This window comes from Dunckerocampus dactyliophorus, chromosome 5 (genome assembly GCF_027744805.1).
Source record: "Dunckerocampus dactyliophorus isolate RoL2022-P2 chromosome 5, RoL_Ddac_1.1, whole genome shotgun sequence".
In the NCBI taxonomy this organism is placed as follows: domain Eukaryota; kingdom Metazoa; phylum Chordata; class Actinopteri; order Syngnathiformes; family Syngnathidae; genus Dunckerocampus; species Dunckerocampus dactyliophorus.
In genome coordinates this window covers 7,062,859-7,087,362 of record NC_072823.1, presented here as the reverse complement: position 1 = coordinate 7,087,362, position 24,504 = coordinate 7,062,859, and the positions used below count along the sequence as shown (strand labels likewise).

The 24,504-nt window shown below is 41.8% G+C and overlaps 1 protein-coding gene across 1 annotated transcript in view; it reads left to right on the top strand.

Annotated features, from left to right (window-relative positions):
- Positions 1–6,532: 6,532 nt before the first annotated feature.
- Positions 6,533–24,504, top strand: part of mob2a (MOB kinase activator 2a) — a 78,643-nt gene continuing 60,671 nt past the window's right edge. The window contains exon 1 of the mRNA XM_054776486.1: positions 6,533–6,950. Coding sequence (XP_054632461.1) covers positions 6,934–6,950 — 17 coding nt within the window. The 5' untranslated portion in view covers positions 6,533–6,933. The remainder of the gene's footprint in view (positions 6,951–24,504) is intronic.

Below are 24,504 nucleotides of genomic sequence, written 5' to 3'. Positions count from 1 at the left end.
GGCATTATGCTTAATTCAGTTCTTTCAGGCGATGTCAGTGCATTATTGCTTTTCTCTTTATTAGTTGCTGTTGTCCAAAAGTTATATATTTAGGGGTTTGGACTAGTAAAAGTAATATAAGAGACTGTAAATCTTAACATGAGCTCTATGGGGATGACATCAGCGCAATCTGCCTGGATGCTTTTGAAGTACTTTGAGGCCATGTCATGACATCATTACCACATCATTGCTTTTCCGTCCATGAGGTCTCCATGGACCCCGCTGCAGGAAGAAAGTCCAATATTTCGGAGCGAATAAGTGTTTGGGCTGAGAAACGTAACAAGTCATCCGTGTTGAATGAACCTCACGTTCAATTTGAATCGCTTCTCGGCGAATGAGGAAAATCAAGTCACCCAAGTGTATTGATAAATAAGCTAACAAATGAAATGAAATGAAAAACCTCTCCCGCACCCAAAGAAAAGTCCTGTTGCACCGGCCCAAACAAACAAAAGGACGGCGAGGTGAACAGGCCAACCCTATAGAGGGCCGTCGTTCTGTCACCTCACCGCTCCCCCTAAACAAGGCAAAAGACCAAAACCGAAAACAAGAGACAGGACAAACAAGAACTAAAGTCTGACAGAAGACAAACCCAGCATGCCGCCATCCCGCAAGAAGCAGCGGCGTGACCTTGGAGCCTGACGAGGAGGGGACGAGCCTGCAGAAGACGAAGGCCAATCAGCTGCTTCCTGAACACACAAGGAAAATATAAAAGGGAGAAGCACACAAAAAAGTGACCAACGGTGATACTGAAGCAAACGTGCTAATAATGTAGTGAATGATATGAATTTTCTATTGCTTAGCCTGTTCAGGGTCGTGTTTTCATGGCTTCATGAAGGAATAATCTCCTTCCTCATGGACATGATGTCACCTCTGACCTGCTGCACCCACCACTTTGAAAAAAAAGCTAGGCTTCGATACACATCTTAAAATAAAGCCTGGGGCTCTGCCAACTGGTTGTCAGCCAGAACCGACGTGGGAGCTTTACGTTAAATCATTTAGTTTAGTGTTGCTAACGTTTAACCTCCTGTCCTCCTTAATGTTATTGTTATTATTGTATGTGATATGCAGCATCTATTATGTTAGACAAGTGAAGAGTTGCAGTGGATTTCTTGGAGATCCACCAGTGATGTCCAAAGCGCATCCCAGGGGCCATTTGCGGTCTGCGGCTATTTTCTTATTGGCCCGAGGCACATCCTAAAAATACAACAAAAAAACTAAGCAGTAAACTAGCAGTAATTTTACGCAGATAAAGTCAAAATATTAAGAGAAAAAAGTTGTAATATAACATGAAAAAGAAAATTATTTGACAAGAATAATCGTCATAATATTACAAGGAAAAATTATGTTGTTTTAGTAGCAAAAGGTTGAAATATTAAAGAAAAAAGATGTTGGTTTTTTAAAAGTTGTAGTATTATGACAAACAAAACAATGAATGAAGTTGTAATTTTGGGAAGATTAGGTTGCGAAAAAAGTTACACTGTTATAGAATAAAGTCAAAATATGGGAATAAAGTCATAATATAAGAAGAAAATTGAAAGGTTTGGAAAACTAAAAAAAAAAATGCAAAAATGGGGAAAAAAAGAGCAAACAGTGAAATTCATACTAATAATACACTTTTTCACTTTTATCACACAGACGCAGTTTTTTCTTGAAATATATATCATTTCTTAGCATATCTACATGTGTCGTTCTAGTAAATGTCAAAGTGGCCCTTGCATCCTTTCATTTTTCACTATGTGGCCCCCTTTGGAAACCCCCGAGCGACACCCTCGTGGCCATTGGCGGAGCCAGAAATGTTTCATTGGGGTGGCCAAGGTGAGACCATTACTCACATAGGGGCGGCAATAAATTGATACCTGAATTGTCGAGATGGCCAGCAGGGTGGCCGGAGAGTGACCAAAGGGTGGCCACGGCCACCACTGGCCACCCCGTAGCTCCGCCTCTGCTTTTGGACCGTCCATTAGAGCAATCAGAGAAAGTCGTGTGCTGCCGTGAAATGCGTCCAAGTGGAAACGGCGATTAGGCTGAACTAATGTTCTGCGTTTGTCAAAATTCTCCCCCCCCCCCATTGGGGTGGCCCCTGGGGTGGGGCTCCGCTACTGCTCGTGGTGTGTACAAAGACAGGACATTAGCATTCAATCTACAGACACACAAAACGACGTGTTCCCAGTAGGGCTTAATAATGGGCAACACATTTCCAACACCGCATCTCAGACTAAAACTAGTACAATATGGGACCTTTACAGTGCCTGAGGTCGTGCAAGGAGTGCACTACTTAACTGCAACCAGCAGAGGCGCTGTTGATTTAGTCTCAACGACTGTAGTTTGTTTCGAGCATGGGAGTTTAGTCAAACGCGCATCCCCAAACGGGAACGTAAACAACACGACTAAATGGGGACTGAGCCTCCATCGATGCTTGTCTAAAAGTGAAACTTCAAAAAGTCTTCTGTGGGAATCAAGAAATAATGTCGTTGCAGCGAGTCTCATTGAAACTCACTGATACACCTTTTGCTGCCACAACAGCACAAATCAACAACTCGCATATGCTGTTCCTCTCTGACATCTTTTTTTAGCCACGTCAGGTTGGATGTTGTGGAATGGGAAAATATCGACCCCTGGGTGGCCCGTTATTGACGAGCGGATGGGTTTCAGGAAGTGACCTTGGCTGGCTAAAAGGAGCACCTGACCAAAGGCCGGCTCCATTTCCCACAGTCGAGCGCATCTGTGGTGACACCCGGCCCTCTGCAAGCACACTAAAAGAGTTTTTAAACAGATCTCAGTGGACGCGTCATATCTTAATACTGCTGCACACCTATTGCGGGGGTTGGAGAGACATTGGTTGTAACGGGGGCAGCTGGATGGAAGTCATCCATTGCTTTGTTTTCTGCTGTGGCACGTACCATTTTATTCCATGATGAAGTTCCACCCGTTACACCAAATGTACACCAAATATTACTGACAAATCAAAGGATGCGGGAGCCATTGGGATTTTTTTTGTTGTAAAAAATCCGATATGCTCAGAAGTTAAGTATACATTTAAAAAAACACCTGTTATTTGCATCAACAGTTCAACTTGTTCTCGTTACGTCAGCGACATTTTTGCTCTTTGCTTCCACGTTTTGTTTTTCTTTGTAACGTGTTTTTCGAATGTGCCCATAAAAACACGAGCTGTGGGCCGCATGTATTGGATGTCCCTGACGTAGTACCCAAGAATCTTTCACTTCAAAGAACCCAAACCATACCTGTCAACCCTCCCCTTTTCCTCTGGTTGCCGCCTCTTTCCCGGCACCCTCCCGTTTTAATAGTTTCTCGTATAACTTTCATGAAAACGAAAAATCCCGCAGGTCCTGCCGGTGCGATGACGAGACGTGTGTCCTCGTCGATTTGTGCCACCCACCTCTACTGCGCATGCGTGTGCAAAAACAGCTGTTTTCAGTGTTGTAACTGTCGAAACATGCGTCGCTTTTGACAAAATGACCCAATATTCATTTATTTTAAACCATTAAACCATGCCGTTTACGATGTATGATGCTGTACGTGTGAACATGTCAAAAATCACCATTTTAACAACTCCAAGCAGCACTTGACATAATGAAAGAGCCTATTCAGCCTATTCAACGATGATATTTACGATGATATTTATGTGAACATATCAAAAATCGGCAGGTGTGAACCAAACAACAACATGCGTTACATGAAAAGTGGGAAAATTATACTTAAAATAACAAATAGTTATTAACAGCACATGAATCATATTTTAGGGCCGAGGTTCCCAAAGTGGGCTACGCACAGCACGTATCACGTAACACCCACAACTATGAGTGCGCCTGAACGCTTCACGGCGCAGGGAGAACGGAGCAGAAAGGAGACAGAGCATGAAGTTCATTGCTCTGTGTGCATCATATGAACAAATAAGTAAGATTGATGATTATTTTGTGCGTTAAGTGACACTGTGTTCATCGTTGCTTGTACTTTGGATGCTGCTTTATTGTGATTGTTAAACTTTGCCCTTCAGTTTGTTATTAAGTTAATATGCCGGTTTGAACCGTAGCCATCCTGAGTGGACAAAAAAGTGAAGCTGAAATTCAAGCCATTCAAACGGAAGGACGCCAACATCGGACTGGAATAAAATATATGTATGGTGATTGCTTATCTATTTATCGGTGCTCATGTGAAACTTTATCAAAATGTGACCATGCAAAGTGCACATTTTTGACCCCGAAGTACTATGAAATGAATGAACCAATTAATTATGTTCAGGTTTATGTTTTTCAAGTGTGTAGGAGTAGAGGACACATGGCTTCACATCAAATGTCTGAAAGGGTACGCGGCTGTAAAAAAATTAGGGACCACTCTTTTAGGGAATACTGCTGGTCCACACATCTAATAGTGAAATACTGACTCGTACAGTTGAGCAGTAGCAGCACAGGTCGCCTATTACCCCACACTGCCATCATGTGGCCATATTGTGAACTACTCCAAATGTTGATTATTTCACCGTGACGTTGCCGATGACCACGCCTCCTTTGGGAGCTGATTGGAGGACACCGGGGCGCTAAATAGCCAATCATTAGGCTCTGCCTCCTGTTAACAGGGCTCCCATTCTCAGTGCCCTCTGTGCAGCTGATATTTATAGAAAAAGTGTGAGGGAAGAGGGTGACATTTCAGACACTTTAGTCCATCTTGTTATACCAGTTTTTGTTTTTTTACCACAAAGCTAGTCACTGAGGAGTGACACCTCAACTATGCACCAGACATACAGTCGGTGTACTTTCCGTACATGTCCAAAAAAGTTGCCTTCGCAAACATAATAATACTCAGTTTTCATTGAATAACTATGCAGTTCATACCAGATATGCAGCCGAAAGTCATGTCAGTGAAATACATGTGCAGCATTGCATACGTTCGCATTACATCACGGAGAAAATAGCACTGCATAAAAGCTATATGACAATAAGACGGTAAATCCCAAGAATGGTGTGTAGAATTCAGCATGGGGAGGGCCTCGTGTAACTGATGCTGTGAGCCCGCCCGGGAGAGGTGTAGCAGGTGCGTGCACTATTGCTCACGACAAGACATAAAACACAGTTTGTTCTCTTTTGGAGGCCTGCCTGTATGAGAGCTCATTTATGACCATTTAGCCGTACGTTCCTGTACAGTAAGTGCCTGCCACCTGCATCGCTACACAGTGAGAGGTCAGTGCACATGGATGCCTTCCGAATGAGAAATATGGACTCCTTCTGACATTTCACTGGGGCTGGTTTGATCATGATGAACACCACAAGAGGCTCAATAAAGACATCCATTAGGTGTACCGTATAGTTGTACGGCTAGTTCTTGTCTCTAGTTAGCATTTAGGGCAGCGGAACGAAGAACACCATAAAAAATACATTAAAAATATGAAACTCTGCCTCGCATAGCAACTATTAATTGCATATTTTGGTGGTGGTTTGACCATAGGTGTGAATGTGAGTGTGAATGGTTGTTTGTATGTATGCTGCCACTCGCCCAAAGTCAGGGATAGGCTCGAGCTCGCCGGTGAGGCCAAGCAGTATTGAAAATGGACGGATGGATGATTTTTGTCGCATGCATCATTTTGCTTTGTCCCATTCCTTTCTAGGATGGGGACCACAGTGTGAGACTAAAATAAGCATTGCCGCTGCAATCAAACGCCTTTGGAGTGTCTAAATGACACAGTTTGACCCCCACCCTCCGAAAGGATCATTGCCTAATCCCGTGCATTCATTTTTTCAGGAATCCAAAATATCAGACTTTATGAAGATGGAAAGCAATGACGTCATACTGACGTAATGGCACCTCACAGCGCTAACCAAGCATCCAATCAAATTGCTCTCATATCTATGCTGCCCACAGCCACTAGAGGGCGGATTTGCATGGTTTTTCTCTTATTATAAGCTCACGTGCCGTATATAATGGGCATTATAATCCATTGTCCATTTTTACTGCAACGCAATGTCCTTTGCAGTGGATAACGAAAGTAATAAAACACATTTTATTATATACAATGTAAAGCAATTTATACCTCTGCCTGCCTATATTTTTTATACAATTTTTTTTTACAGTGATGTTCAAGTTGGGCATGAAAAACCAGGAAACTGTCGCTTGAACTTACATTTCGTAAATAATTTTCAGCCACTGTAGAAAGCAACTTTTATTTCTTGATTGAAGGGGGGACATTCACAATGAATCATGCACATATTGCAGCGATGACACTAGTATTGCATGCACGTATTTATAACATGCATAAGAAGCAAAAAAAAAAAAAAAAAACGAGTGGAAGGAGCCAGGAGTACGTGCGATTGTCCACTTCAAAGCATCAAATGCTATAGAGGCTTTTCATTGCCTTCAACGTTAGATAGACTCACGCACGGGAGCGGCAGAGTGGAGCGCTGTGTTTACTTCCGGACATCGATGTGAGAGTGCTTCACTGAGTAGCAGCAGCAGCAGCAGCAGCAGCAGCAGCAGCCGCCTCACTGAAGCTTCAGGCTGTCAGCTGCAAGGTTTCATGACAGAGCTTACCGGCGTTGATCAGCAGCATCCCAGCAGCCCAGCCTCCATTCTGCACCGGCTGGAACGCGCGCGCCTCTGCCCGGCTCAAAGTCGTCCAATACTTGAGTCCCCGCTTCAGGGCTGCCCGCTGATCTGCTTCTTAATGCTCCGAGCTAGCTGAGGAGCACAACAAGGACAATCAATCCAAGTGTGAGCGCCGTTTCTGTGTGTGAGGCAACGGACCCCCGGGGGAGTGCGGCGGTACTCGGGAGGCAAGGGAGCCGAGCAGCGAAGGGAGTCGACCGGTTGAAGTAGGGGGTCGCCTCCGACTCCTGGCGTTATCCCCTGCTAGCTAGCATTAGCCAAGCTAGCTGCAACAGCACCATGGACTGGTTAATGGGGTGAGTACACACACAGCTTCCTCTCATTTGACAGGTCACCTGCGCTCTCATTATGTTCATAACACTAGGAGGTTGTCACTGTCTTATTTGACATTTTCCTAGAAGACTGTCGTGTTGAATTCTCACACATTCCTATTTAAAGTCATTATGTTGCTGGAAGCGACTAGCATGTCGCTTAGCTTAGCCTAGCCCGGTGAGGCTAGCTCGATAGCTAAACTGCCAGCGGGCTTCACCTGCAATGATAAACAGACCTAATCTTAGCAAGGACCCAGAGGCTTATTTTGGCATACTTGAAGCGTTTTCATTTTTATGCGAGAATGGCAGCACCCACAATGGATCCTGAAAGTGTCTTTTTTGAGAACAGGCTTGCTGTAGAGGATGCTTATTTATAGCAATGATTAACACGGCAAAGTGGCTAACATTAGCGGACTCCCTGCTAACGCGGCTGTATACCCTAGTTGAGTTTATTCCCCCGCGCAAGGTGCTGTCTCCCGGGCTGGCGCTTTCTGCTCCACCGTTATCAGCCGTGCTAGCCCACATGTACCTGTCACCATGAATGGGAGATTTAAAACATACAAGTAAATAACTCTATATTCAAACAAAGTTTGCAAGTGGCCACAAGCAGTACATAAAGCATCCACTTAGAGCACCTTGCATAGCCAACCGCTCCAGTAAGTAATGTCTGCTTGTAAGATGTGCTGTCTTATATTCTGTACAGTCTGTGGTGTATGTGCTACAGTAACAGCTTCATTGTTCTGCATTAAGATGCACCGTTTGGAAATGTGGTAGGTTCAAACAACTTTTGAAACAATTCAACAATTTTGTTGCTCTGTAGGGTGTTGCAAGGTAAGTGGTTTTTTTTTTTTTTTTTTGCTGGTGCCACAGAGCACGCAAGGCAGGGCAGAGGAAGGGTGGAGGACTGCTGTCTGAGATGCTTCTTCACCATGTGACGTTTTGGCTGAGAGATAACGTTCAGGGGAAAAAAACACCACCACACACATGCAACGACAATATCAGCGCTTTAACACGAGCGGCATTCTTATTCATACTCATGAGCACTTTAGGAGGAAGTAAAATCAGGCATCATCATTTGCTTCTTCACACATTTTTTATTGAAGACTCAAAATAGAAACTATATGGCATCACCAACATACCAAAACAATGGCAAATTTGATGACTTGTAGCATATTTAAGTAATTTGTGCCACCTGTCATAATTCCTAACACGCAAACGTTTTGTTGTTGTTTTTTGTTTTTTTTTTTAATCTGGCTTAGCTGCTTGTTTTTGTGGTTTGGGTTCCTAATTCTTGCAATGCCATGATGCAAAACTCCAACCAGAATGGAGACGGAAAAAAAATTCTGACTCGGTGTTTGTGTGTGGAGAAGTCAAAACTGAACTTTTTCCTTCACGCGCATGTGTGTTATACGTAAAACGCACGGGCGGTTTAAAAACAAACAAAACAAAACAATTTTGATGTTTCCATGGCTGCATGTCGATGTGTGCTGATTTGAAAGATAATGTACATGTCATCGTGTGGCTCATGTGTCCTCACATTGATGAACAGATGCGTTATAATGCACAACCAAGTCAGTTGTGGTATGTGCATTTGAGGGGTGTTTAAGAAGCAGAGTTACGATACCGCCTGCTGTTTGGAGTTGTAGCGACAACCTACACAGGCACACCCTTTATAATGTGTCTTATGGGCAAGGATGAATTCATTCGTGGCACAAATCAATTGCTGAATGAGAAACACTGCAACATGTGCAAGAATAGAAATGAGCAGCTGGTGATTGTTGCCCCATCGTGCTCATGAACAAAAAGTTATTTATTTACTTATTTATAAATGGAAGATTTTCACAGTTAGAGCACAGAAAACCTGTTTATGACCTTCTAAATACATTTTTTAAACATTATTAGAGCCCTCCAGAAATGAAATAACACCCCTATAGTCACTTTTTCACTCCTATTACCTAATAGAGTAGATGTAATAAGAGTAAATAAGCCATTTAAGACGTAAATAAGCCGTAACAGTGGCCTGTGTTTTCATGGGGGATTTTTATGAGTGATTATTGTGCCGCTTGTGAGAGCAGTCAAACCTGCGATAAAAGTCTGGCGTCTGTGTGTTTCACCTAACATTACAGGGACATTACTGACACCCAGTGGTCAGTGTAGAACATGACATGTCATTCACAGTGTTTTTGAATGCGGCTTCTGAATGCCTTCTATTTGTGCTTTAGTTTATTTGGCCATTTTTATGCTTGAAAATGCGTCATTTGGGGTAAAAGGCGTAAAATTTGCTTCAATATTCATATTTTCTGACTATTAATGGCTGTATTCAACCATGAAACAGCCACTGCAGTGACTCAGGAGGTAGAGCAGTTCGTCCAGAAACCAGAAGGTTTGTGTTTCGTCCGTAAACCTGCTTACAATCTACTAAATAAGCTTTTTTTTTAACATTATTAGTGCTCTCTCGACATGAAATAACACCCTTATAGTCACCTTTACATTCGTATTGCCCATCATAGTAGGTATAATCAGATAAATGAAGCCATTTAAACATAAATAACACGCTCATGTGTGTTGCAATAAATGTCTTTTGGACATGTGGACAGGAATTGACGTCGGTGGTTCAGAGTTGAGTTTTAGCTGGATTATGGCCACAAGTAGCCTGTGTTGTTTTTGTTATGATTAGTACATTGTTCTTATTGTTATTTTGCTTGTTGTGAGATCATTTAAACCTGCAATAAAAGTTCAAGTCTGGTGCTTGTCTCACCGAACAAAAGCAAAATTTGAACCGTGAAGTGGCGAGGGACTACTGCATATCAGATAGTTCCTTGCAAGAATGGCATTTGTGTGTGCCATCTTCATAAATTAGTTCACAGTCAGGGTTGACACTTTCTTCACAATAAAATATTCCTCTTGAGTTTGCTGCTCAAATGCTTTTATTGTGTGTAAGCAGACACGGCAAGTATTGCTGTCTTCAGCAGTAACTTAATCTCACACCAAAATAGCTCCGAGAGAATAAGAGCAGCAAAAAGACCCACTGGAGAGAAAGAAAATTGCATTTTGAAGCTGTCAGATGACTTTTCCCTTTGCTTGTTAGAGGAGGGGTGGTGGTGGTGGTGCTAATAATTTGTTGGCCATTTGCAGTGTGACCTGCCTCGCTGACTCATGTTGCCAAATGTACTGATGCGCTAACAGCTTTCACGAGAGCACCGGCCCTATGAGGCTTCATTAAAAGTAATAGTTATGTTTTGGCCAAACAGCTGAGCTGTTGCTGTCAGACTGGTTTGCTTAGCGATTGTTGAGCAATTGAAGAACGCCATCCGCTCATTACTTCATGTTAAACAACCACACAGCAATAAAAAAAAAAAAAAAGGTGAAGTATGTGGAAACTGTGTGGCGCTGCATGCCAGTGCGTAAAGAAAACTTTAAAATCTTCTAAATTTAAAATTTTGCGTAATTTACGCGAACTAGTCGTCAACGCAACGTGAACATGTTCATCCAAGCGTGTCTCATTCACATGAATGGGGTTAACTTCATGGAGCAAGTTGGGGGAATCCTCAAGTACTTTCTGAAGCCTTTTGGATCTTCCTTGTGAATTTCTGTTAATAAGTGGTCATAATGCCCAAAGTGATGTCTTCTAGTCAGCAATTCCCTCTCCCACGCTATCCTTGCCTCCTTTTTTCTAGCTTGTGCCTCCTTGCTGCTCTTTGCACATTCTCTTTCAGCAGCTGCAAGATCATTTTTAACCTTTTTTTTTCTGCATGAGCTGCTTCTTTGGAGTTCAACGTCTTGTAGGTCCCTTGCAAATAAGGGGATTAATGAAGCTTCGGGTGATGCCTGCTGTTGTGTTGCATCACGCGGGACAGAGTGGGACCAAATAATGCCTCGAGTGTTTCACAAATGCATGAACAATGCGCGTCCAGCGTAGTATTGTCATGCGCTAGACGTAATCAATATTTGACAAGGTGTAAAGTCGTGCGGGAGCGTGGCCATTTCGTGCCAATGCGCAGCATTTTCAGTCACGAAATGCGTGCCAAGTAATTTATGTGTAAACAGAACGCAAACGGTGCGCAAACTAGTCTTCACGCATTCCAGCTGTGCCATAAATGGATAAATGACACGCATTACCATGTCAAATTGTGGGACAACGCGGAGGAAAAACACCGCTTAAGAATGGTAGTGGAAAGAAAGCGATCCAGGTTGATTATAAAAGTTTATGATGGAGTGGTTGATTATGTGTAAGCATTGAAGACATTAGCAGGTACTGGGAAGGGGTGGAGTTGTTTACGGGAAGGATAAAGCCCCACGGGGAATCAAGTGGAGTTCAGGAGCTCGTAACAACACGCTTCCCGAATGGCGGCTAGATTAAGGGGCTATTTAGGAAATGCTGCTTTTATTTAAAAATACATGAAAGTGTTGTTGCTTAGGTCATGTGTTTACATACTGACAGCTTTTTTTTTTGTGAGTAAAGTTGTAAACTTTCAAAAGCGGGTCTCCAAAGTGGACGTTTTTGAAAACCTCAGCGATTCCAAGGGGAAGGAGATGGTGATATTAAAGCGCAGGGTGTGTGACAAATCTTTGTTTCTGCGCTAACAGCAGGCGACTCAGAGGTGTTTATGTGCTTAAATAATCTTTGTTGTTATTTTTGCACTTGCCACAATTTGTTTGTGAGCCAGACGCCGCCCAGACAGTGAGTGCCTGCATTATTTCCATGCTGAATGACCTCATTTGTCCAATTTCAGACGCCGACAGGACGCTGAATCACAGGGGAGATGCGCGACGCCTAAATGTGTCTTTTCCTGCTTGGTGAAATGGGCAGGCTTTGACAGATGTTTAATCCTCTTGATTTTGAGTGATTGCTTGGTAATGCTGAACTAAAAGAGGGAGAATGGAAACAGCAGCTAAGTGGAACGAGCTCTACGACTCCTGACCTGAGCATGACGTAGTCTGAGTGAACCCTTTGCTTGCTTTGCATCACTTGTGTCTTAATGCTTTACCCTTTACAGTTGTTTTCTTAATTATACTGACTTATACATCAGTTATGTTTTTTTTCTCACAGATATTATGGTGCAGCTTTTATGGTACGACATTTGAAGGTTCTGGACCATGCATTTCTAGTTTATAAAGCAGTACCACGAAGGTCGTAGCTTGCAACTTCATCAGTGAAGATTGACAATTTTTTTGCCCCTCATTTATCGCGGTTAGTTGGTTCCTGACTCAACCATGATAAGTGAATTAACGTGAAGTAGGATTCAGTATTAATAAATTGAATATTTTCAGAGTTGGAGCATAGAAAACCTGCTTATGATCTTCTAAATACAGTTTTTACCATTATTAGAGCACTGTAGACATGAAATACTACTCCTATAGTCACCTTTACACTCCTATTATTCTTTGTTTTTACCATATTGCGCAACTCCTACGCGCAGGCTACAGGATTCGAGACAGCTGCTGCTTTAAGCATAGCAAACTACCGAGCTAACTAGTTAGCCTCTCCAATTGAATAATTCTAAACTTAAGAAAGTGTTTGAAACTGAATGAGGAAGAAGGACAAAGTAAGAAGCCAAAAATGTACCACTTCCACACAGAATGGGAGGTGAACTTTTTTTTCACTTTGCTTCCACGGCTGACTTAATGCAGTGCAAGTCAAGGTAAAGTAATGTAAGCTAATGTCTCATCATTTTAACATTGCTAATGCCTAGTGACCAGAATACTACATATGACTTGTCTTTCAATATTTTGGACTAATAATAAGCCGTAGTCAACCATGAAACAGCGATCATTTATTAATACATTTTTGAAAAACCGCAATAGAGTGAGGGAGTGATGTTAGGACTGCGCAGTGGCGAGGGACGACTACTTTATTTTTGCCTCTTCCTAGAAATTTTTTTTTACCCCAAATTTTTGGTATGTGATATAGACAACTGCTGTTTTTTTTTCATAAAGCTTTGTGCTGTGGTGGAAAGTACTGTAGAGTGAAGAAAGTTCTATAAATGTAGTGGTTTAACTGTTCAGCATTGTGGAAGAAGTACAGCTCAATCTCTGTGGATGTGTGTGCTGTAAAAAGTGTATTCTATTTTTGGTGTGTGAATGAATTTACTGGCAATGTGGGAAACAATGACCTGCTGCAAGCAAAGTTAAAAGATAGATACTGAACATTTGAAAGAGACAGAAATCAATAGGGGTTTTTGCAAGAGCTACTTTTTTGAGACTGAATTTCCTCTACCCTGGGAAGCGTCCGCCTGTGTCACTGTGTGGTTTGTCTTCCTTCCGTGCACACTTGAATATTTTAATGTGAGATTTTTCTCTCAGGCTTGTGTCATAATTTTCAGGTCATGTTGTCCTCTCAGCTTGACGTTTCAACTCAAAGCAGAAATATACATCCATTTCTGGCATTTGCTTCAGGAATAAAGGAAAAGTATTTTATACTCACTAAAATACATGTCCTGCCAGAAAGATTCCCAACAACGTATATTCCATTTTGACCTCAAGCTGAGGTGTCCAAACTTTTTCCAGCGATGGCCACATAGTGAAAATGAAAGGATGCATTTTTGCCACTTTGATATTTTGTAACATATGCTAAGTAGTAGGGATGCTCCGATCGATAGGCCACTGTTAACTATTGGCCGATTTCCGTAAAAAACAACAAATGCCTTTCAAAGCTGATCACAAAAAACGATCGGCGTGCGGGGGCGACAGTCTGCTGTGTCACGTAGGGTTGCCAACAAAATGATGCATCTCGTATTGAGCTTGCCACAGGCTATGCCAATCAATGCCACCGTGTTTGATCACTCCTTACCAAACCTATCTCCGTTAGACTATTCTTGCATCTTTGTTTACACGATTTTGCCTAGCTGTCGCTGGCTGTAGCGTTATCCGCCTAGCATCTTGTCTTCAGGCTCCAAATGTGACTTTTTACCACAGTGACATTTTGTTTTTGAAACAAACAAGCAATGCGGTTAGTTCGGAGCTCGTTTTTGTTCTTCATAGGGTACGTACTAACTTTTTCAAGTGTCACTGAACAAATGTACTATCTTGTTGTCATTATACTAATGGTGTCTTGTCCTGGTAGTGTACAATTTAAATGTTGCCTGTTTTTTTTTTGTTTGTTTTGTTTTCTCGTTAAATAATATTTTTAGCACCAATAAAGAAACCGCTGCGTGCTGCAAAAGGCCCTTGGTCCACACTTTGGACACCTCTGACCTAACTGAATGTACAAGATCTACATGAGGTTGTGAGCCCAAGTGAGAGCCGATGATATTAAGTCCTGTCAGGTCATTTTATTATTATTATTATTTTTTTTAAATTTCATTTCATTTTAATGTCTACTTTCATTTTCATTTCATTTTACGCTGTCACACCGTTCTTGTCCAACCTTATCCACAGGCCTTTGTGTATTTTGTCTGACCAGTGTGTTTTTTGGGTCCAACTTGGGTAACATTTGTCTTATCAGAGGCTCCTGACGTCAACTCCTGTTACGCCAAACAGTGTGTCACAACCTGTAGCAAATGTCAAGTTTATTTTTCAGGTTTATTCAGTTTGACATTATGGAGGTTCTACAACTTTTGGCAGGCAGGGTCATTTGGGCCAGCTCATCCTGGTAAATTATTAATAAGCACTGTCTAATGTGGTGTAGGTTTAAAGTTGTGATCCAACCCACAGCCCCTGTGATATGCCACCAAAATGTGCCATTAACAACAGATCTGGGAGAGAAGAGGGCTGTATGGTTTGTTTACCTCTTTGAAAGGGCATGCGCACAGCTGTGTGATACACTGTCTATGAGTTTGTCTCTCTCCGCCTTTTAATTCTGTCCCGTTTATTGCTCACTACGCTGATGTGCGTGCTTGGCTGCAGCTTGAGCAATGCTCCTCAGTCATGGGAAGCCAGGATGTGTTGAACTGGCCCATGGCTGCCCCAGTCTTCTCAGAGTGCTGTTTACAAACAAGGCTGGGTAGCTGTTAGTCGAGCATGGAGAAGGGTAGACTGGGTAGTATGACGAGCCATTTTGCACAAGCATCCACTCGACTGTACATTATGCATCTGTCAATGAATGACAACAAGGTGTGGGGAGCAAAGCAAAGCTGGAGGGGGGTAGCGATTGAGCTAGCATGGCCTCCCTGTCATCACACCCCTGCTCTTTTTGGTGTTTGGTGGTATTCCCTACTCATCCATGCTTCAGTTATTTTGAGACCAGAGTGAAATATTCATTCTGTCCCCCATGAGTCAAAAGTCAGCAGTCACCTAAGATATACACTGATCAAATAACACCCCTACCAGCAACCCCTGCTGAGCAGAAAAACGTGATACTACACATTCACACATGTCGGTGTGATGTCATGTTTTGCACATGCGCGTCACTTCACGGACGCTTTGCATTCACATTGACAAGTCACATTTTTTGGGTAATGTGAATGACCACACAAAAGATGACAACTAAGCATCGTAGTGCTCCATTATCGAGACTTTCTCCTCCCAATAAGCCTGTCTATCCCTTCCTTGCAACGCCCCTTCAGTGTGCAAGACAACCCATTGGGATGAAAGTAAGTTGGTAACTGATCTTTGACGTCAATGTTGTTTCCATTACAGCCCCTTTTGAGGAGCCAAATAGTTTCAAGTACACTGACTTTAACTCTCAGTTTGTCTCTTGTGGCACATCCACCTCCCTGTCTTCTCAAGGCGAGGCCCAGAAATCAACATGATACCAGAATGACATTGCAGTATTTCTTTCTCGGAAGATTATAATATTAAAGTGTGGAATTTCTTGATTTTAAATGAATAAGTTACTGAATCAGGTTGCGGAGACCTACTTTGCAGTGCATCTTGCATGTTCATGGTGCAATCTGATCCTGCTGGAGCCTGCAAACCAAATTACCTGAACCTCTGCTCTGGAAGCTTCTCCACTCACACCCACCCATGTTGTAGGGCTTGGCCAGCTCAGAACTGGACTTAACCTCTGATAGCTGCATTGTGCTGACAGCGTAGCTGCCTATACATTATAATCATTTTGAGATACTTAAGTAAGGGAATATCTTCAAGCTGTTTTTGTTTGACACATTCGGGTCCCATTTTTGTGCACCTCTCGGCTGTGCTGAAATGTTCGTATGTGTTGCCTCTATTTTTGTTGGCAGGGCAGAGGCACCATGCTGTGACTGTTTATTAATTTATTTTTGTAACACTCCATCGAGGCCAGCCTCTGGCGCACAACTGGCGCTGCCAATGGATGGAGACGGACTGGAAAAGAAAGGCCTGACGGGAAGCGTCATGACTAATCAGCTTCTCTCTCTTCTGCTATGCCCCCTCAGCTTTCTTTTTAATCTAGTGTCTGTCTTGGTTAATGGTCACAACCCATTTTCTGCAACGCTCATGCTTGTGATGCCTCTCACAATCTCTAGCTTGTGTTCTCCTGACTGTTTGGAACTGAAGCTTTATCAAAACTGTGCCAATTTGCTCATGGCAACAGGTTTTTAGAGCCTGAAAACACCAATATTTAATAGCAGGTCTCTAACCAAAGCCTGGGTATACAAAAGATGGACAAGCATTTGCTACACATTTGTAGTCCTATTTTTATTTTTTAATTTAATTTTATTTATTTACAAAAAACACTCACTAGCTAATATTTTGACTTTTCTTCTTGTAAAATTACTGCTAATTTTTCCATTTCTACTGGTGTCATGTGCTGTGGGCCAATAAAATAACAGCCGCGGGTGGCAAATGGCCTCCGGGCTGCACTTTGGACACCCCTCATTTACTGTCTGACAGGAAAACAGGAAGTATGCAAAACTGAAAGTGTATCCAGACTTTTGTGCTGCATATGAATATGCCCTCTTATAGTGTATCCCCTGCAATTCTAGGACTTGGTTGGCCTTTTGGTTAAAAAAAATCTTTGGGATACGTCCATTATCATTTTGTGTCTTGCTTTCAACCAAACACAGTACTCATTAAACTCAATAATTACTTGGATGGGTTGGAGGGTAGGAAACTATTGGAGCAGGCCAACTGAACAGAAAGCATAGATAAGAAGAAGAGAGGGTAACAGATAAGGTGGAGCGTAGACAATGGAAACCATATAGGTAAAGAGTGGGGGGGATATATGGGAAAAGATAGTGCCGCTCAGGCAATAGGTGAGATATGGAGATAGATGAGGAAGCGGCAGCATGGGTCAAACAGTTAGATTAGAAACAGCAGAGGTCTGCAATAGAGGACAGAGGGGGAGATTTAACTGCTGGGGCCCAGGCTGCAGGACACACTGGCAAATGAGCCGTCTGCAGGGCAGGAAGAGAAAGAGCTTGTTGGACTTACTGTGTATTCAGAATGAGTCATAAAATGAGATTATTTATTCTTATTCTTATTTTTTCCCCACTTTAGACATGGTTAGCTTCAGACAACTCGGCCTGGACTGAGCTGCTGGATGTGTTCGTAGCCAGGAAGCTGTTAGCACTGGTGTAAGCTCACGATAGATTTGCCCTTGGTGACTGGGGCTAGGCCGCAAGGCTGGTCTGAAGTGTAATTGGATTAGAGATCTGTGTTGCATCAGGCCAGGCGAGCCCAACACACACACACACACACACACACACACTTAGAGCACTCAGGCCTCACGAAGTTCATCTCAATTTTTGTAGCTGTACACGCCTTTTGTGTGCTTTTTTTTATTATTATTACGTTGGTTCACCCCCTCTCCTGGTTGTCTGCTAATTTGCACCTTTTTTTTTCATTTCATTGTGTTTCAGGGAAAATGTTGGCGGTTGTATGCATGCGTATAATCAGCCCCGCTACCCACTGTAAATGGGATTACAGGGAGTTAGACCAGCAGATGCATAACGAAAGTGTGGGAAAAGATGCGAGTGCAGTTAATGATGCAAGTACTCCTGCTGCAGGCTTGCTGCTGAGAGGGGAGTGAAGTAGCTGCTCTTGACCTGTTTCCGATTGTATACTTCCTGTTTAGCTGCTGTGCACAGGAAGTGGAAGGTCATTAGGGGCATTATTTAGACCAGGGGTGTCCAAACGTTTTGCCCCGAGGGCCACATAGTGGAAAAACAAAAGGATGCAACTTTGCCACATTGATGTTTTGTAAGGAGATATGCTAAGAAGTTAAATATATTTCAAGAAAAAACTGCATCTCAGCTTTGTGATATGGGTGAAAAAGGCTAGTATAGTATCAACTTCACTCTTCTCGTAACAACTTTTTCTGCAACCTGTTACAACTCTTAAAAAAAAAACAACATTTTTTCTTTGGTATTTCAACTTTATGTACTAAATGACGTTATTTTTCCTCATATTACGATGTTAGCTCGTTTTTTCTCTTAATATTTACACTTTGTTCTTGTAAAATTGCTGCTGGTTTTTCCATTTTTGCTGTTTTTCTGTTTCTTGTAAAATTATATTTTTAGAATGTGCTGTGGGCCAATAAAAAAAACAGCTGCGGGCTGCACTTTGGACACCCCTGACCCTACTTTCAGGTTTTGTGTGGAAATATACAAACAGTGCATGGTTTGCGCCATGTGAAGAAAAACTGAGCAAGCAAAGTGGATGTATTTTTTTTGGTGGGTGTGGTTGCAGCCAGAGTGAAATGATAAGGGACCACTGCAACGCCATCAGCCATTCACCGTGAAGCTTGCCATTATGGCTCTGTTCTTTCCGTATTGCCTCAGATGCCTGCCTCAATGACACCAAGGTAGCAGACCTAACAAACAAGCTATTAATGTTAGAATAGTTTTAAAATTAGCATTTGCAAATCTACCAAGAGATCTCGTGGACGAGCTTCATACTTTGCCCTAGATCTAAAATGGGATGTGGAGGAGGAGCATGGGCATGCTTTAAGGATGTTAAGAGAGTGCGGTGAGAAGGTCAGCTGATTTCTGCTGCTAGGATTGGATCACTGTATCGCAGTTGCTGACTTTGCTGCTCAGCAGTGAGAGAGACGAGCTTAAAGCTAGACTTGACTGTACACAACCATCTATTTGTCCCCCACATAGAGCCTCTGATATCCCCTTGAGGAAGCGTATGTGTGTGTGTAAACACAGATAAGTATGACTGACTGAAAGCTTACATACTGTAGTGCATCTTCTGTGTGCACGTTTACTAATCATATACAGTACACTGGTAGCTGATTGGCGTCTTGAATCGATGTATCCATTTGTCGATCAGCCATGCTGAACTTCATCTACAGTATTCAGGCCCTACTTGTTTGCAGCCTAAAGGTGTAGCAGGAAAAAAAAACCCAGGCCAAAAGTAAAAGAACATGTTTTGAAGTGGTGCCAACTTAGGACTGTCTTCGACTAAGGATTTTCATCGTCGAGTCTGATTCGTTCGATTTTTTTTTTTTTCATAGTCAACCAATAGCCAAATGTTTTGTTTTTTTTAATTATTTTTTTTAAAGAGCAGAGCTAATGGCGATCCCTAAAAATAAACACATCTCATCTGTGACTCGTTCCGCCTCAAAGAAACAGGCTGAAACAAATAAGCATGGTCGGTGTGCAACAACAGTACCTTCGTTTATTTAGTGACACAGAAAGCACGACGCACAAAACCGAAACAAGGTTGCTTTTGGCAAGCGAGCTCATGACACATCAGAAAAGTCGGAAAATAGCAACAACATGGCTTGATATACAATGAAGTTGGCGTAACAGATTTTGCCACTGTAAAGCGGGTGACTTTATTCATGCGTGGTGAGTATAGGTCTTCTATTAAACACACATAATTTTCAGTTCTTTATTAACATAAATTAGGCTGGTTTTGTCTGCTATTTATAACAAAAACAAAGACGCTTTTTGAAAAAAATGTATGCTTAGCAGCAGCCGTGGCCACGCTCCATGTAGTCAGAATGGTACAATCCTCATCACATGACGTTTTTATGAGTCAACGGCAAGATTGATAGTTGATCGAATCGTCAAATAGTCAACTATTCTAAGACGCCCCCTAGCACCAACCTTATTTTCTGCTAAAGCACATGCTTACAGCGATGATCTGCGCAATAAAGTAATTCTGTCAGTTTCAACTACTCCTGTAGCGTTACTGAATTTACGTGGCCGCAGTATTATATACAGTCGTCCCTCGACATTTTGCCTGTTCAAACATTGCTCCCTCGTTTTCCAAACATTAACTGATCAATAAATGATGGGGTTCGAATCTCCGTTGGCCATCTCTGTGTGGAGTTTGCATGTTCTCCCCGTGCGTGTGTGGGTTTTCTCCGGGTACTCCGTCTTCCTCCCACATTCCAAAAATATGCATGTTAGGTTAACTGTCTGTTGATGGCTGTTTCATGATTGACTATGGCCTTATTAGTCAAAAAATATTAAGTCATATGCAGAATTCCACACGTCACTAGGCGTCAGTAATGTTACATTGATGAGACATTACCTCACATTACATTACCTTAACTTGGACTGCATGGAGTCAGACATGGATGCAGAGTGAGGGGAAAAAAAGGTTATCCCCCCCAATATGTGTGGAAGTGGTACATTTTTGGTTTCTTACTTTGTCCTTCTTCCCTACTCAGTTATAAATCCTTTCTCAAGTTTAACATAAATAAATAAATTTGAGGCTAATTTGTTTGCCCGGTAATTTGCTATGCTTAAAGCGGCAGCCATCTCTCTGTCCCTGCAGAGGTCCTGTAGCCTACAGGCAAGAGTTGTGCAATGTGTTGTAAACTAAGACCCACATTTTGTTTGAGATACTACAACTACAAGGCTTTCCCAATGCTAACATGTGAGTTATTATGTCTTATTGTTTACTATGTCTATTGTATTGGATAAAGGAATGTAAAGGTAGATACACTATAGGGGTGTTGCAGTATATTCCTTCTACAGGGCTTAATAGTGATAAAAAAAAAAACATTTAGATAGTCATAAACAGGTTTTCTATGCTCCAACTGCGTAAATATTCAATTTATCAATACTGAATCCTACTTCACGTTAATTCACTTATCACGGTCAGGTGTGGAACCAATTAACCACGATAAACAAGTGACGACTGTGTCGCACTAATTGCACAACTGTTGTCACTAAAGGTGCCAGATTTGGGCTACCTAAAGTCTGCTTTGAGTTGGCCTCGTGTGTGGTTGGGTTTCACACTCTTTTGCTAAAGAGAGCACACAGTTGCATTTTGAAGTAGAAAATTAGCATTAATGGTACAGCAAATATTATACACTGTATGTACCAAATTGATGTAAAGTAAATGGCTGGTGAAGTCAATATCCCTCCATCCACTTCAACTTCATGACACCACAGCATGCGTTTTTAGCTCTTCATGATTTTATTGAAGGAAAATCCCAAATATTATAAATCGGTGAACACCGAGCTGACACAATGGGTGTAGTGTTTGCTCATGGATCACTTCAGTGGATGTGAGCATGAAGTGCAGAGCCGTGCAGTGCAGGGCATGCTGCTACACACAGTGTGGTGCTGATTTATTGCTGCCTGTTAGCTGGTTAAATGAGGCCAAGTGAGATGGAAGAGATTAGCTTACATAAAGAGCGATGGAGGGAGAAGTTCTCGGAAGCAAGCAATGGTTCTTGACCTCCTACTTTTTTTACTTCGTGATTCACTATCCTCTGCTTAAGCTGCCCTTGTGTTCATCTCCCTTCTTGAGGTGCCTCATTCCACAGATACCACTAGTCCTTTCTGAGCGTCTTTCTCTGTGCTGAATTGTCGTATATTATGCAGGAAGTACTGCGCATGGCACTACTGTGCTAAGCCTAACCTCATCCAAGTCATTTATCAGACACTTCCTGTTTTGCTTGTTGTGAAGATGTATTTTATTAAAAGTAAACCATTGACTGAGGTCTACAATACAGTGGCCACAGTTAAAAGTTGATGTGTTCCAGTGATTCCCGATGACAAATTATGTTGCGCTTCCAGTTAGATGAGTTGTGACAGATGCCTTAAAGAATGGCACAAATGTTTTTTTGTAGTCGTACTTACCCTTTCAAGGTGTGTGCTTCGCGTCGCTTTCCTCATTGTGGCAAACACCACATCTTTTACTCAGTTTCCTTCACAGGCTTCCTGGTACGCTAATACTGCTATTATGAACTAGGAGGGCATAAACAAAGAAACTGCTAACTCCCTGTGTAGCTAAAGATTTCATTTGACTCATTGAATGGAAGGTTGACCTCCAGAGCCGGAAACAATGAATGCCTATATTTAAGCACGTTAGATTTATAAGCTTCAACATTTACATTGTAGGTTTGTCGTTATTGTTTTTGTTCCTCATGTTAGCGTGCGAGAGAACAAATGGGAGACATTCCCCACATCCATCTTATGTCAGAAGGAACAGCAGGTCAGGGGTTTGGTGCGCTCTACTGAGTTCATGTGCCTCGTGGAGCTCGAGCTGTGGTGAACTGTGAGCTGTGCAAGACTGCAGAGAACATAATCACTCCGGATTACATGTAATAGCAAAGTTTACCTTGTGTGCACCCTGTAGTGCACAAGGATGTCAACCTGAAGGTTGTCAGTAGATTCTATAGCCCAGGGGTGTCCAAAGTGTGGCCCGCTGATTTAAAAAATAAATAATACGTTTTTTAATTGGACTGCGGCACATTCTAAAAATACATAACAAGGAGAAAAAAAGAACAGCAAAAATGAAAAAATCTGCAGTAATTTTACAAGAATAAAGTTAAAATATGAAGAGAAAAAAATTGTAATCTAAGGAGAAAATGGTGTCATTTTACGAGAATAATGTAATATTATTGTGAGGAAAAAAGACATCGTTTTAATAGCATAAAGTTGGAACATAAATGAAAAAGATGTTATTTTTTTAGAGTCGCATCATTATGAGAAACAAAACAAAACAACGAAGAAAGGTGTCATTTTTGGAAAATTAGGTTGTGGAAACAGTTGTATAATGTTATGAGAGTAAAGTCAAAATATGATGTGAATGAAGTCATAATTATGAGAAGAACATTTACAAGAAGAAAGTTGACATAGTTGGGGAAAAAACCCAACAGAAATGGAAAAAAACAGCAGCAGTTCTATGAGAATAAAGTTAATATTGTTAATATAGTAAATATTGAGAGAAAAAAGTCTCAATTTTTGGAGAATAAACTTGGAATATTTTGAGAAAAAATGTCAGTTTAGTTGCATGTAGTTGAACTGTTATTATTATTATTATTACTTTTTTTTTAAATCTTAATATTAGAGAAACAAAACAAAAATACTGGAAAATTACGTTGGGGAAAAAACAAATAAAGACAAATAATAGAATAAAGTCATAATATTACCAAATTAAAATTTACAGATTGTTTAAGAAGGAAGTTGACATATTTGGAAAATTAAAAAAAAGGCAAAAATGTGGGGAAAAAGAGCAACAAGTGAAGTTGATACGAATCGTAGGCTTTTTCACCTACACTACCGATCAAAAGTTTTAGAACATCTTGATTATTTGTTGTAATTCAAGTTGTTTAAGTCTAATGAATAGCTTGAAATACCTCCTCTGTCTGCATAAAAGCAGTGTTCGGAACACACTGTCGTACTAGACCCTCGTGAGCATCAGTTGAACAGTATTGTGCTGCAGAAAATAATGTGCTGCTGCAAAAATGGCATGAAAAAGGCAATTAACAATGGAAGCGAGGCGGAACATCTTAACACTTAAAAATTTTGGTTTTTCCGACAGAAAAATTGAGGTGTCCTAAAACTTTTGACCGGTCGTGCATATCACAAAGCTGAGATGCAGTCTTTTTCTTGAAATACATATAACTTCTTAGCATATCTACATGTGGTGTTTTACAAAAGTGGCCCTTGCATCCTTTAATTTTTTTATGTGACCCTCTAGAAAAAGTTTAGACACCCCTGCTATAGCCTGTGATGGTTTGATTACGGAAGTTATGTAGATTTTAGATAGCAACTATCTTTTCTCCCTTCCATGCTCTGTTAAATGGTCATTTGTCTGCAGATAGCCCGTGCTTGTTTGTTCCGGGTGTGTTGCTCTTGCACACCTGCATCCTCTCTTTGCATATAACCTCATGTTTGACTGTGTGTGCACCCCTCTTTCGTCAAACTGTAACATGCACTCTTTTCCGCCCCCATTGTTCTGCCTCGCCGCCAGACCGGGCTGATTAGACCAGGAGCTCGCAGGAAGTCTTTGTCACTCACTGAAGGCAGCGCAAACACAGGAAGTGCTGCCTTCCCTCGCTGGCTGTCTGTCACTGCTGGCTTTATCAAAATGCAGCAGAGTGAGCTTTTGTCTCATAACACGAGCGTCTTGGTCTGTTGCGTGCTTCGCTCAGGCCGTGTTTTCCATCTCTGCGGGTGCCGTGATATCACTGAAGCCTGACTTGCGTGTGCGGCTCGAATGGCTGCTGTTTTTGTTGCTCTTGTCCAAATATGTAAATACAGTGGAACCCGCCCAAGTCGGCCTCGCATGTTTCGACAACCCGTCTGACGATAAACTCATCAAGTCCCGGTCCACTATTATGAAAAAGTGCCCGCTTAAAGTCTTCATTGTGCTACAGCATAGTCCTTCTGACGCCGTCTTGATCCTGTTGTAGCTCTTCGGTGGGGGCTGAGTGTGTGACTTGCAATTCTCTGCCAAAATCAGTCTGGGGGTCATCGACATA